General features: G+C 37.6%; 1 protein-coding gene across 4 annotated transcripts in view; it reads left to right on the forward strand.

The window, feature by feature from the left end:
- LOC101170407 (gamma-aminobutyric acid receptor subunit beta-3) overlaps positions 1 to 14,388 on the forward strand; it is an 81,746-nt gene extending 67,358 nt beyond the window's left edge. For 2 of the 4 annotated variants that reach the window (XM_023965682.1, XM_011484886.3), the window contains 3 exons: positions 6,248 to 6,495; positions 6,749 to 6,817; positions 10,414 to 14,388. In XM_023965682.1, coding sequence (XP_023821450.1) covers positions 6,248 to 6,495; positions 6,749 to 6,817; positions 10,414 to 10,785 — 689 coding nt within the window. In that variant the 3' untranslated portion in view covers positions 10,786 to 14,388. The remainder of the gene's footprint in view (positions 1 to 6,247; positions 6,496 to 6,748; positions 6,818 to 10,413) is intronic. The other 2 variants (XM_023965685.1, XM_004066582.3) reach the window with 2 other exon arrangements.
- Positions 14,389 to 16,071: the final 1,683 nt, after the last annotated feature.

Raw genomic sequence — 16,071 nt, forward strand, 5'->3', positions numbered from 1 at the left:
GGTTTCATGAGTCAAGAAGTGCAAGAAATGTTTGACAACCTTGTCATTTATAAAGCTGGGAGGCTAACTTGTAATTAAATGTAAAGTAAAAGGAGAATTTGACTTTCTGACATATACTTTAGCTAGGTCTTTGTCCAAATTTGACCTTTTTTGACATTAGTGTTCCGTAATACAAAGTTAAAGCTAATTTACGCTGATTTTCAAAGAAAAACGCATTAGATGTTATTTTGTATCGTGGTGATAACGCACATTAACACCACGAATAACACGAATACATTTGCACAATGGCTGACAAGAGGTTAACTTTGGAAGTACAAAAACACAACATAATTTATGACACAAAGCATCGTTTATTAGGAAGGAGAGGGCATTTGGGCCTGATGCTAAAGTTTTGGATGAACCACTTGACACAGAGGTGGTGGGACGAAGCCAGGGAGAGGGATGGGGGGACTTAACAGTGACAATGTAAACTAACTGACGGTTGTGAGATGGACTCCCCACCCAACTCAAGGGAGACGCATCGCAGATGGATCATTTTAAAACCAGCATAAGTGTGTCTTTGTTTAAAATGTTGCTTATTATTAAGCAGTTTTGACCAATGACTTGAAAATTGTCATATACCATCTTTATTGCAACTAAATAAAAACATTTTAGGAGCAACTTGTAAATGCAGGATAGAATTTAAATGCAACACAACAGCTACGAGCAATCAGGCCTCAATGAGTATATCCATTAATGCAGTGTTTTTCAACCGGTGTGCCACGACACACCGTGGCACACTAGAACATTTACCATCTCCAGGACATCAGCTCGGTGTTTATCCAAACAGGCCCTTATAAAACTCTGAGCAGTTAGGAGTATGAGAGATCATAAAATACTTTTTTCTTTGTGTTTATTTGATTCTATTAAAGACATTTTGATTAAAATGATGGTACTGCGATTTAGATGCAGCTTCAGCTGCTTTAGGAAAAGTCCCGCCCCTTTAACTGTCTCCTCCAATCATTCTTGGAGGCTTAATCATAGGTCATCAGTCTGACCAATAGGAAGTGGTTAAAGTCTTCACTTCCTTGTTCTGATTCTGCTCAGTTCCAACAAAAATACCAGCTAAACCTCGTCTGTAGCTGTGTAACTTTCCACAGAATCTGCTGTCAGACTGTGTAACAAGTGAACAAAGTAATAAAGCTCAGAGAAGCGTCAGCGGCAGTTTTTGACTACATCTCCCATGATGCATTGGGTTAAAGTGACAGCATCTCTGTGCTATAACGAGTCTTCCCTGTTAAACGTCTTGAAACCACAACGAATACACATCAAACAGTTTTTAAATCTTCTTGATGAAATCAGAGGTCAACAGTTTAGTTCTCCTTCAAGGTTTGTGTTTATTAACAGTCAAACATCCCAGAGTTCGGTCCAAGTCATCTTTCTAACTGAAACACTTTTCTAATAACTTCTGGATTATTTTATATGTTTAATTTAAGAAGAAGTAATGACAACATTTATGAAACAGGATTAAAGTGAAGTAGCCAACAGACACAATTAAACTAAATTAAAATAAAGAAATAAAATATTTTTTAAAGTTTTCAAAGACTTCATTTTTGATTAAGACAAAAGAAAAACTAATACAACTTCAACATTTTCACTTTTTGCTTAGCTACAGAAAACATAAATATAAAGTCAGTCTTTTTGTGTAGATTTTATCAAACATATTGAGATCATATTTTTCAAAAATTACAGTTGCCTTTGCACAAACATTAAAAAATATATAAAAAAATAAAATCACTATTTAGAAAGAATATATATATATATATATATATATATATATATATATATATATATATATATATATATATATATATATATTGTGAGGTTACATACAATTGCATGTTAAAAAAGTGGAGGGAAAAAATAACTATCAGGGTAAAATTTCAAATAATTTAGTCTAAAATTAATACGGAAAACTAACTTAACTTTTATTACATCTTTTAAAAAAACAGCTGCAACTTCCAGCCTTTTCTGCCACAATCATCACAATAATGCACTGGAGATTGTGGAGGGACTGTACATCAATACAGACTATAGATTTTGTCCTTTTTAAATTTTTGGATGCTGGTGTGCCGCGGGAATTTTGTCAAGGAGAAAGTGTGCCTTGGCTCAAAAAAGGCTGAAAAACACTGCATTACTGTATGGTATCTGATATGAAAGTTCCACGTCCAGGAGGAACACACTGCTGAGGACAACAATTTCATTTCATTGGTTAACTTAAGGTTACATTTAAAGATAGATTTTTAAAAATATATGTATTTAAATGTGTTATTGTTAGGTTCGAGCGACCATAAACCCTTTTATCTGATAGGCAGGTTGACACAAGTTGACAACCCAATGAATTATCTGGTGTGTAAGGTGTAACCTCCAGGTGGAAGGAGGTCAACAGGGACCTAAACTACAAATCTCTGCTTCAGAGGCCAAACGTTTCAATCTTCTTTTAACAATTGAATGCTGCTTTGACCCTTCAATCATCGTTGCATAGACAGATAATGGACTAGTAATGACCTTAACGCATCTTAATGCTTTTTGGAAAACATGCATTTGTCCATTACCTTGCTGCAGCCTTCGTCTCTGTTGCCTGTTATCTGCAAGAGTGAGTGTGTGTGTGCAGATTCCTTCATCATCCATAATGTCTGGTCTCTTTCTCCACTCCCTTCAGGCATGCATGCAATATCCGGTCATAATTGTAGGCTTGGAATCATTTGTCTGATTTTGAGTGTTTGTGAGCAAATGGATAGCTGCAATATCCGGTGTGCACCTCAACAGCTGAGAGCAACCGGAGGACCATTGTGAGCTTTTCAGCAGGTATCTGGGTTGTGGAGCCGGGTGTGTGCGGGATGCTCTTTTGTGTGTGCCATCCTGCCAGTAAGAGCAGTGTAATGATCAAGAGGGAATCAATGCAAGCAGGCAGCAGGAAAACAATTGAATTGTTTGAAGGAGAATCTTATTTTCTTGAGCAGTTTCAATGGATTTCAAAGGTACAAATTACCAGCCCAAGGACTAATCTGGTTGCAAACCAATCCTCATAGTCATGCCCTTCGTGTGTAATCATATTACACAAATTTTCTGGCTGTGAGCTGGCACGAGGGTACTTTCTGTGTAATTTAAGACAGGTTTAGATTAAAGTTTGATCTTTCAGACCTTGAAAAGTTTCTCACAGCTTCAAACTCAAGTTCTTTTAGCCAAGTAAACATCTAAAGAGTTTTATTAACATTATTTGGAATCTAGTCGTTACCATTCACTTCAAAGCCTTTTAACATGTTAACTGTTTTGTATCGACACATTGGATAGCGATTGGAGGGGGTTAATGTGGGCCTTTGTTCCAGCTCTGAATGTCGAAACTCTAGTCTAGGACATAAAAAAAAAGAGTGTGGCAAAGAATGTAAGTGACCACCTCCAGATAATGGTGAGATTTGTTGGATAAAGGCAAAGGGAGACCGAGTAGAAGAGATTAGAAGAGGCACATAGGGATGATAGAGGAGGTAGGAGTAGGGAAGGCAAAAACATGGTGCAAGAGAAACCTTACGAAGCTACACTTCTCACCAGAGAGCAAAACGGTAGGATGAAAAAGAAGAGAGGCCCAAAGGCACTTGGTCCCTTGATTAAAATGTCTAAATGGGTAGCGAGGGAGGGAGCAAAAAAGAGGCGTGGGTAGGAAGCAATGAAGGACAGAGAGTAATGGCTCAGCTGAGAGAACACCTATAAAGAACAAGGCTGTCGCAGAGTACAAAAAACCCCATCTAATCACAAAATCTCACAGACGTGAAGCATGGAAGCGTGCATGAGCACATACACATTCACACGTACATGCCCACACGTACACAAGTGGTGCTAACCTTGTAATGTATCGATAAATCACACTAAGGGCTACATTGACCTTAGCTATCCTGCTCCCTCCTCCCGTCCATCTGACGGTTCCTTGTCTCTTTACGGTGTTTTATAGCACACATTTATACACCAAAAGTCATGTCTGTGGCCATATGACCAATGCTACCCCTGATGGGCTCCATCTATTACTAATACTGGTAAATAAAGGTTTATAGATATGTTTGCTGTACATCTGTAATGAGACAATGGATAGCTCTGGCTTTGTAAAAGGTCAGAGGTTTCTATCTTGATTACTATGATGTGTGTATTTGCTGCAACATATAAAAAGCTGGACAGCTTACCACCTATTACAATTCAGCATATTTTTATTTGTATGGTAGATCTAAATTAGATAACTGGCTGACAAGGCTTGGTGCCAGCAACAGCAAACAAGAGGCTTTCATGTAGATGTGAAGGAATTTTATTCTCCTTTTTCTTTGTCTAGTGTATTCTGAGTAACAGATGGGAACACTTTGACTTCCTATTTAAGCTAAGTTTGAAAATTGAGGTAGCTGGAAACAAGTCAGTTTATAGAGTACCCGCTAGGTGGCCCATTCTTTCTGCGCACCAGTTCCTATTCACCCAGTTTAGGAGTCTAACCTTAAAACAAAGTCTGATTTCCAAAAATACTTGGTTAGAATGTACATTCAAGACTAATATTCCTGGGAGCCATAAATGGAAGAATGAACCTTTGATATGCACAGTGTGAATGCAGCTTTAGGCTTTTTTGTCGCATCCATTTAGACTCGAGGGTCAAACATGCAAACCAGGCCTAAACATGCTGTGTTCATTTGTAAATTGTCATTAGTCATCATCATCATCTTTATCTACGAAGTTCTTTAAGAAATTGAAACAAAGAGATGTACATTAAAACTAAACATAATAAAAACTGTTAAAAACAAATTTAATGAATAAATAAGTGAATAAAAACGTAGTCATGAGACAGAATTTCAATCACCTTACTTAACTTACATGGAAACTTGCTTCTTTGTTTAGGATCTTTGTCATGTTACATAACCCCAAGTTATCTTAAGGTCATGAATAAACTAACAGATAATTTATGCAAAATATTTAGGCTAGAGTGCATAAAATATCAAGGTTTTTAAGCTTTAAACCACATCTATAGCATCACACTACCACTGCTGTGCTTGATGATTCCACATATATTTGGGAAGCTTAAAATCCCTTTTTACGTGAAACATGAAACATTCAAAGGATTACTATGTGCCGCGGTCAGAGTGGCATTTGGCCCACAAACCCTAATCCCATGATACATCCCTCCAGCGGTAACTACTGGTCGGCACTTCCTGCATAGTACTTGTTATAGAGGTTTTATGTCAAAGCCAAATTTTAATCAGAATTTAGACTTAAATAAAGCAGTCTATGCTTATAGATATCAAATATTTTCATAGACATTTTGGTTTTTTCATGACTTCATGCTTAATTCTAACACAAAAAACTATGAAGTAAATATACAAGGAGCACAGAAATACAGCAAGGTCAACATTTGGTGCCAACTTGCAGCATCTACAAATTATATATTTTTTGGTTTTGAATTGTGAATTGATTTTAGGGATATTTTCACTCTGCGTAAGACAATAAAAATTACTGAAAAAATTACTTTTTAAATATTCTGGAGGCAAAAGGATTTTTATTTGGTTCAGCATTCTTCTAATTTTGCAATGAGGAGCATATTTCTGTGGTTATTATACCAAATACTAAACACAGTGGATGGACTCTGCCCTGAAAAATTGTCTACAAATGAAGGGGTTAAATTACAAATTTAGATTTGACTACTAGGCAAAAAGTGGTTCATAGAGTAAAAAACAGATGGTCCTTGAATGCCACCTGGCCCAGCCTCCTCATGGTCCATCTGAAGATCCTGCTGTCTCAAATACAACTCTCTGGCTCCTCCCTCATATGGTCATTTTAGGTTACAATAAGAGCAGCATGGCAGCACTCACTTCTCTTTCCAGCATGCAAACACATAAGGTGTGACTGTGCCTCATATATGGAAGGTCATTTGTTTCCCCCTGGAGGTTAAGGTTAACAAGAACTGGAAGGTAGATACATGCAGCTCTATGCTAATGATTCATTTCTGCTCAATGACCAGGGGGCAGTTTGGTGTTTTAAGGCAGACCTTTGAATTTCAATGAAGCAGAGGCTGCATACCTGCCTGGAGTGTTCATGCGAGTTAAACAAACATGAAAAGGAAGTTTAAGTAAATGAAAGGTCATGTGTGCGGACACGGAGGCAGACGTAAAGATAAAGTCAGGCTTTTGTTACTTCTCGTAAAATTTACGAGACCATAACTTGAAATATTCTCCTCCCATTATAGGGATAACCACGGTGCTGACTATGACCACCATCAACACTCACTTGAGGGAGACGCTACCCAAGATCCCCTACGTGAAGGCCATTGACATGTACCTGATGGGATGCTTCGTCATGGTCTTCCTGGCTCTTCTGGAGTATGCCTTTGTAAACTACATCTTCTTTGGGAGGGGCCCTCAGATGCAAAAGAAGCTGGCGGAAAAAGCAGAGAAGGCCAACAATGAGAGGTCGGCCAAGTATGACGCAGCAAGGGTAGGTGTAACAAACATTTGGCATGTGTGGATACTTGGGGGATGTAAAGCTCCACAAAATCATGCGGTATACTTGCATGTGGAGCAGTAGAAAAAAAAGTGTCCAAGTGTCTGTTTTTCCATTTTAGACAACACTTTTGTCAAAGAGAACGTTTTGGGGATTTTTCTCTCACTGATATGTGCATTTCGAAACAAAGACATCAGTTTCAGGTAAATATGTCCCCATATATGGCTGAATATTTTCGTTTCCTCAGGAGGCAGGTAGTAGGACCGCATCGCTTAAACGGTCCAATCAGGTTAAAGGTCTTCGCCACTCACGCTCGGTGAGTTGTGTTTTGCCTTATCTCCAGCCTCTTCAAGTCAGCTCTGCCCATCGCCATCAAGTGACATGGATGTGATCAACCTTCCTTTTGCCTTGATGCAAAAAGCCTCTCCATCCATGTATAAGCAACAGAAGGCATCTCCATAACATTGACTTTCTTGAGATGACGCTCATGCTTGCTTTGTGAAAAGATGCCGTTTCCTGTCCTCAGAGCTCATTCTTAGTGCATGCTTCTTGTATAACCTCTCTCATTATCATGAAAAGTCATTCTTTTTCATGACGCATGTCAGGAAGTGGCGAAATAGTCTAATTTCCTGCTACATAGCGACACCATCTTGTAAAGGTCGCACTAGGTAACGACAATTAAAAAAATATCTTAAAATGTTGGTGGTTCTTTACAAATTTCTGTTTTAGAATTGTTTGGGATTTAGCATTAATGAGTTTTAAAGTGTAAGACAATTACAGCTGAAATAATTTTGTAAGAAGCTGACGACCAACTATGCTGAAATGTGACTACCTCTAACCCAGTGTTTTTCAACCTTTTTTGAGCCACGGCACACTTTAACCTTGACAAAAATCCCGCGGCACACCAGCCCCCCCCCCCCCCCCGCCCCCCAAAAAAAACAGAAACTCATAGTCTGTTTTGATCTACAGCCCCCCCCCCCGGTAATCTGACGTGCATTTTTGTGATAATTGTGGCAGAAAAAGCAGGAAGTTGCAGATGTTTTTTCTAAAAGATGTAATAAAAGTTAAGTTACATACAAACTGTATGTTCGTTGTGGTTTCAATCCGTGTAACAAGGATGACTCATTGTACGCTAAGGCGCTGTCCCTTTAAGCCAATGCATCATGGGAGATGTAGTGTGAATACGGCGACAAAACGGCAGAAACACTTGCGTCTCTGAGTTTCATGGTTTTGTTTACTTGTTCCACGGTCTGATACCGGATTCTGTGGAAAGCTACACCGCTAAAGACGAGCTTTAGCTGGTGTTTTTGTTGGAAATGAGTGAGTTATGAGCTAAATTGGAACAAGGAAGTTTAGACTTTAAACACTTCTGATTGGTCAGACTGATGACATGTGATTAAGCCTTCAAGAATGATTGGTGGAGTCGTGGAGACAGTAAAAGCTGCGGGACTTTTCAGAAAACAGTTATAGCTGCAGGTAAATCGCGGTGCAGTCATTCTTATCAAAATGTCTTTAATAGAATCAGTTAAACACAAAGAAATAAGTATTTTATGATCTTTCATATTCCTAACTACTCAGTGTTTTATCAGGACCTGTTTGGATGAACAAAGAGCTGATTTCCTGGAGATGGTTAATGTTTTTAGATCAGTTAATGAGGGCAATTTTCCACGGCACACTTGACCATCTCCCACGGCACACTAGTGTGCCGCGGCACACTGGTTGAAAAACACTGCTCTAACCTACCAGAGCCACAGAGCATGAAGTTGAATATTTTCTAAATTTTAGCTCAAGTTTCTTTAAGATTCACAAGGAAAACTATTTTAGTAATTCATAATATTTCAGAAACTTTAAGTGGTGTTTCTTTTGCATGAAAGAAAAATGTCCAAGTTTTATTCCCCTCTTGAATTTGACCATGACACTGCACAGAAAACCTTTTTTTCCTCAAAATGATGGCAATTACATACTGATCTAAGATCCTGGCTAAGGTTATCAAAGTTTCCTGTAATTAGAGAAGAACGTGGCAAAGTTTGGCATAGTTTTCCTTAAATGACACACCACAGACCAAATGTAAATGCGGCTATGTGCTGAGCTAATTGACTAGGTTATGATTGATATAATAGTCACTCATTGTAGAGAATTTTCAAATGTACCAATGTTATTATTTTGTCAAACTTAACAGGAATCTTTTACACGGTTGGCCATATTTGAACTGATGTAGCATTACTTCATTAACATTCTTTCAATGCATTTATTCTGTTTATATTTAAAGCATTTTAATTTGTTTATAAAAAGCATGGGTAAGTTGTTATAAGGTTTAAAAGTACCGTATTTTTTGGACAGTAAGATGAAATGGATTGTAAGACACAATTTCAATGAATGGAGAATAATGGTCTATTTTTATACATAAGGAGCACTGGATTGTTGGGAACATACAGTGAAATGAAAACCGTCACATGTAATTATTAGGACTACAATACCCAGAACGCCTAGAAAAATCCAGGAGGTAGGTGATTGGCCAGAGGGATTAATGGGAAGTTTTTCCAATGCATTGTGTTTTTATTATGTTTCCTCTTTTATCTTGAATAGTCAGCCTTTGTGGAGAGTGTAACCCTCCAAATAACTTTACTTACAACTTTCAACACTAGTCAGTTGTAACACATAAAATATAAAATACTCTTGTCATTTCAGTTAATTATGTTGAAACATGGTACACATCACGCTGGTAGGCTACTGACCACTGTACCCACAAAGCTCCTATAATACCAAAGTCGCACTGAAACATTTTGACAGATTTTTGAGCACTATGTACCACAGAAAATTGGTTCAAGTTCAGTAGTATTTACATAAAACATAATGTCAATTTTGGAAAAAATTTAATGATTTTAAGTGTGCCTTATGTTCCAGAAAGTATGGTGCTTATATATCCAATGTCTGTGTTTAAGCATCTAGGTTTTCCTATTATGGTACATTTCTTCCTAACTTTGTTTTACTATATCATCCAAAGAAAAAAATCTGACAAATAGTGCCACTCATAAAAGGAAAATGTGGAACCACTAGTCACTACATTTGCATGAATAAATGAATTTGCACTTCACAGTTTGTTGATCTGTTTTTGACTTGACTCTCACCTGCATGGTCCCGTGTTTGATAAATCTGAGGAACATAGCTAAAACTGTGCTGGTCATCTTGACTATCATAGATGGGCTGTGATCAGGGTTGTGTACCTATACACTACTTTTCCACCTTCTTCAAAGAGATCACACGTTACACTTCCTTCACCCATTCACACAACAATTAGCGTGTGCTTACCAGCCCACAGGGATCACTGTGAGGTTCAGTGTCTTCCAGGCAGAATGGAAACACTCTACCTCCTGATCTTCCACCTCTTGACTCCACCACATTTAGATTTCAGACACTTTCCAACTATATCACAATTAATTCTTCACTGTTTTGTACTACAGATTGTCTTGTGTTTCGCCTACTTAGACAGGACAGCACTTATGCAACACTAGGCCATTGGTTTGCCTATTTAAGCTGACTAAACTACTGAGATAAACATCACCAGGGTTCACTTGCAACTCAACCAACTGCAACTGAGGCAAACCAAAATGCATGTCTGGTTCACACCAAAGGAAACCAACATGATGATGATTAAACAACAACAAAAGCCTTTTGTGTTGCTTTTAGTTCTTGTTTTTTTTATACTTATTTGTTGTCAAAGTTCTACCTTTTTAAAAGTATGCTTTTTTGAAGAGATTAAAAGTTGTTTTAAACCTAGAAAGAAAACAACCTACTTTGTCAATTAAAGCAAATAACTACTAAACTGGACTTAAAATATCATGCAAGTATTTTAAAAAAATGTGTTTAAAAACATTTAAATTCTTAACACTATCCATGTCTCTTTTTATTCAGGCGGAACCCCATGGCCATGGAAACATCCTGCTGACCACCCTTGAGATCCACAACGAGGTACCTGGTGGGGAGATCACCACTAGCGTGGCAGACATTAGGAACTCTCAGTCCATGGTGCAGCTGGACAGCACGGCTTCGTCAAACATCCAGTACCGAAAGCAGAGCGGTGGGATTGGTCCCCGCTCCGCCAGCCGCCATTCTCTGGATCGGTCTGCCCAACTGAAACGCAGTCGCCTGCGGAGGCGGTCCTCCCAGTTAAAAATTAAAATTCCAGACCTAACCGATGTGAATGCCATCGACCGCTGGTCACGTATCATCTTTCCTTCAGTTTTTTCGCTGTTCAATCTCATCTACTGGCTTTACTATGTCTGATTGGACTGCTTTGTTTGGTGTTGTTTGATTTTGTTATTTAATTTGTTTTTTCTTCTTTTTTTTGCTCTTTTTTTATACGCAGTTGAATATGTGGAAACAAAGACTGCAGTAATGCACGACTACAAAGTTTTGGACAAAGTTCTCACCTAATTTGTTTTTTATTTAGCATTATATCCTCGGTACAGAGGCTCTTTTATTTTTTATGTACTGTAAATGCGACTTGTGAAAGTTATTTCCTAACATTTGCCCTCTCTATAATATGTAAATAGTAAGATACAATGCCAGCAAGTGATCTACAGCAGTATGTGCAAAAAACAAACACAAAGAGGCAGTAAAAAAGATTTTTAAACCAAAAAAAACCATTTTACACCAGAGAGATGGTCAGATTAGGCCAGTGCTGCAACAGCTCATAATTACTTTGAGATGCACAATTACAGATAAAAATGCATCTAAGTGTGTGAATTTCTGTTGCTTAAACATCTCAGACTATTGAAAGTGTGCGCTTAACTTCAGAGCTAAATTAGCAATCAGGCTTCTAAAAGGTCAACTCTCCCAATTATCATATTTTACACTTTCTGCCAGATATGAATTGTGTGCGTTTTTGAAGACTTGTTAACAGGGAAGAACTAGGTTGTTTATCTTGGGCTACATACACACCGGGCATGTGTGGCACGTATAAGGATGTGCTGAACGTGAGTTTTGAACGCTCCTTAAACATATGGTCACCCAGGTCTCTCACTACCCAATACCAGCGGATGTACTGTACTCACAATTGGAAGAGGCGTGGTGTCAAAGTGGTGCAAATCTCACCCGTCATGCCTCGGGCTTATTCTTTCACAGCTCTATTTCGATATATATGAAAGACTTACGGCTGGGCACAAACCGCAAATATTAAATTCTCCTTTGTGATTGATTATCAACCGGTTGGCACTGCCGTCCACTTCAGGATATGTAACTACCATATCCAAGTCTCTGATTTGTCAAAGCTCAACTGGTTTAACTTTAAGTTAACGTGAATGTGAGAGTATTTAACACAGAAACCTGAAATGCACATATATAAGTGTTGACATAGACTTTTCATTAGAGATGGTCGCTCGAGTGTGTTTTTCCGAGTCGGGTATAAATGTAGCTTCAGAGGTAGTCTCCGGAAAGTATGAACAGCTACTTTAATTGCTATCTTAACTATCCAACTTGCCATATTTTCATTCCTAGGCAAGTTAGAATCAAGTTCTAGACATTCACTACCATCACTAGCCATCAAACTGACTCACAGCAAGGATAGTCCAATACAATTTTGGTTGGAAGTTTGCTGGTTTGGTCCACACCAGAGATCAGAATAACTTTTGCATCTGCACACATTTTTTTGTTTGCAATGTATTGACTCTTCCAAATTTGTGTCTACAGAGCTAGGTACTGCAGGTCATATGAAGAAAAGCTGAAAACTGCAAATGCTTAGTGTAATTTTGATACCTCTGTCAATTAAAACTTTGAGCAACTTAATCCAGCTCAGTGAGGTCCAACCCCTAAGTTCCCTATGCACTGCCCTATGTTTGTCATGTACCGGAGTGGTTTGCCTTGGTTTACAACACAATTTTACAAAAACGGATTGACGTTTGTTTACACAGTGGATAAAATGCATGCAACTAACTATACTCTGTTGTAGATTAATCTGGTAAATCTATACTGAAATGGTTAAGCTGAAGATCTTCTCTTTTGATCACAATGTTTGTGACTCAGGTCTTGAAGCTGTTGGCATTTTTTTCTCGACAGGAAAAAGTGGCGCTAAAATATTCCTCTCTACGACAAGCTGGGGGAATAGTTAATAAGCACAAACTGCCACGTTTTTTCTAGCTCTAATTTCCAGTTGATTGCGACAGATTTGCACTCAAATTTACAAAACTTCCACTTTGAAAAAAAAAAAAAAAGAAAGTCCTTAATTTAAAATAACTGCCAAGGGCCTTTTGGGCGATAGATACTTTACCCATGAAATATTCTGATATTTTTATACTTGGTATCTTCAGGTATTTGATTCCCATGCGTGTTTTTGTTGGCTTAACACCAATTCTTTTTTGGTAATAGTGTGGAGGAATGATGCTAAGGATTTTTGTACATAGGTACATATTGTGTACATACGTAGATGTACATATACACATAAAAAATGAGTGTACAACCCATAAAAGATTTCGTGATTGTTATACTGCCTATTTACTGTCAGAGTATTTAGTGAAAATATAACAAACATTAATCCAACAAATCTGTTGTAAGTAATACATTCCTATTCAAACTGCCAACCATTTCAAATTTCCAGTCCAGTAAGTGTAATGTATGTTGAGCTCTGTATTATACAGCTTCTGAATGCCCCGCAACACATCAACAAAGTGATGCAAATGGATTTTACTGAGTCCGAAGATGGACCACGATAAGCAGTCTGTTGAATAGTTATAAGCACATACTAGCATTGAATGTATCAGATCCATTCTTCAGGGAGAGGATAATGAGCCATGGTCATCATTTCTCCATTAGAATGTAATACACCCACTTTTAATCTTGCTATTAGGAATAGAGAAAAAAGGAAGGTATTTTAACAAAATCTGCATGTGTGCAATGAGAATGGATCAAGAGACTGCAAGATTTAAAGGTCAAAATGGAAAAAAAAATTTTGTGCTGATTGCCAGATTAGAAAATGCAATAGTTTGTTGGTGGAATAAAAAAAGTTGGATACTGTCTGACTTCTTGCAAAATTGCAAAAAGGATTATAAAGTTAAAACTTGGTCATTTGAATTATCACTCACCTATTTTACTTGTGCATGAATATGAAAAGAAAAACAATTCTGAACTGATTGATGAAAGACTATCATCTGATATATGACAAAGAAAAAAAGAATGTACTGTACCCAGATTGTTGCAGCACAAATGCAGTTTGATTAACCTGGTCAAAGTAGGGATGTTTGTAATCTTGAGTGACACTTTATTTTCTACTATGTAGATGGGGCTGAGTGCAAAAAAGAAAAATCATCAGTTAAATGTCAAATAATACTTGAAAAGTTCAACATAAATACAATGGAGCATATCCTTTTTTGGCAACTTAACTAAAGTATGAAAGTGATAGATTTTGTTGCTATTGAAGGCTGTTGTGGTAGACTGAACTAAAAAAAAAGGCTGTTATGTGGTAAAGTCAACATCAATGGGTAAATCTAAAAAAAGGTCATTGTATGAGTTGTTTTTTAAACTACCGTAATGTACAAGCTGAAGCTAAGAGCAAAAGAGATGGCAACCTTTATTACATAAGTATTTATTATGCATGCATTAACTCTTAACAGAGATCTTTTGCAACCTTATTTATAAGAACTGCCAACAGCTCATTGTAGAGATGACTCTCTACAATGCCATGTGAGCCTGTGTTAAAAAGTAATAAAAAAACAAACAAAAAAATATCATAAGACTTCAGGTGTTGTATGGCCTTGGTCCCATTATGGAATGTGCAATGTTCTGTGCTGCCACAAAAATGTATTTAGGCTTAGATTTATACTGTATCTCTGTGTGCTTCTCCTTTTTTCAGTAGAGTACCATGCTAAACCATCAAATAAATGATCTACCATTCTACTTGTGTATTTGGTGTGGCAAGTATGTATGACACAGTCAGAAAGGAATCATGAATCACATTCTAATGCCAGAGGGTGGGGTCAATTCTTGAGTTGCACTTAACCCTTTTACACCTGAAGCTCAACTGTTTAAATCCTTTTGACTACCTTAACCCTTCAACCATTTATAAAATTAAAGCAATTCCAGCAGATTTGATGAAGCGGACAAAAGCAGCTTTACATTAGTAAAGCGTTGCATATTGGTGCAAATCCGATACGAAAAGCAGCTTTTCTCTGCATTCAAATCAGCTGATTCACGTTGATTGCGTAAACAGCGGAAGATTTGTGCAATGTCAAAGAGAGTGTGTTTTTTAGATGTCACTGGTGACAGCTCTGGTGTTAAAGGGTTAATCACATCGGGTCAAAGATAACTTACTATAACTCCCATCTTTTTATTTTTAAGACAGATATTTTGACCTTTGTGTCCTGGACAACACTTTCCGGTCTTATTTAATGTCAGATGTATGGTTTTACAGAATCACTAATATTTTATTTATCCCCTACAGCTTCACATGTACTTGTAGAGTTTTGTTTTTACTGGTATTTTTGTGTTGTTTAACATCTAGCCGTGCATCCTTTGCTTGTTTGCATTGTGCCAGGACAATGCAACTTCTTAAGCTGTTAGGAAATACTGTCAAACAAACGTAGCTGTCTGTTTTATGACTGGTTTCAATTTGATGGTGTAACCCTTGTGCTATCCTAGGCACTTTACTATTGGGGTTGGGTCATCTAGACCCACTAGACAGTGCGCTGAACCTTTTTTCTTCAATGATTTGTGATCTTCACTGGTGTCTATGGATTACATGAAATCTTTCCACTTTTATTCACCTTTGTCATGGTAGGAATAACACGTCAATGCAAGGGTGGGGTCATCTAAGATGGCACAAGGGTAATGAGCCTTTACTCTGTACTAAGCTATAATTTGGTGGGATACTCTGACTCCATTTCAATGGTTTCTTTAAGATTCAAACAGAGTTACAAATCATAGACTAACCCAAATATACAACATTTTAGAAAACAATCAAATCAATGACTGTAGGGATGGAGAAACTACATGGAAAATCTTGATGGATCATTGCAAGGTAAGTTGACATGCCATAGCACATTAGTGTCAAACCCCATTTACTTAACCATTTTGAAGCTAACCATTACAATTAGGCCATTTGAAAGAGGTCAGGGCCACCAAAGGGACCCACACAGTACTATTTTTGATTTTACCAACTCACTTTTGTGTATTTTCTAAGCATGTGGGTTTTTTCTGGTGTTTGACCTTTAATAGGCTGGACAGACATTTTGTGATAAACAGTAATCACACAAATGTACCATCCTTTCGTGCATCCCCTCTTATACTTCTATTACAGCTCTTTTGGTTTTACACACATTTAAAAACCGACATTAACACTTGCTGTGCATGATAAATAGCTTTTCATTAAAATTCATGCACCATCTGGGTATAAATTGGTAATTTCAGTAATGCAACTCATCAAGCACAGCCCAGCTCTCATTATGAAGAAATTACTACCTCTATGGGACCATCTGTAAAGAGATTCATCTTAGCGTGTTAGTGGTAAATTTTGATCTAATCTTTTAAGCCAGGGGTCACTAACTTGCGGAGTGCGGTCCGTGTCCGCATCCAGACACTGGG

The sequence above is a fragment of the Oryzias latipes genome, chromosome 2, assembly GCF_002234675.1.
Source record: "Oryzias latipes chromosome 2, ASM223467v1".
Classification (NCBI taxonomy): Eukaryota; Metazoa; Chordata; class Actinopteri; order Beloniformes; family Adrianichthyidae; genus Oryzias; species Oryzias latipes.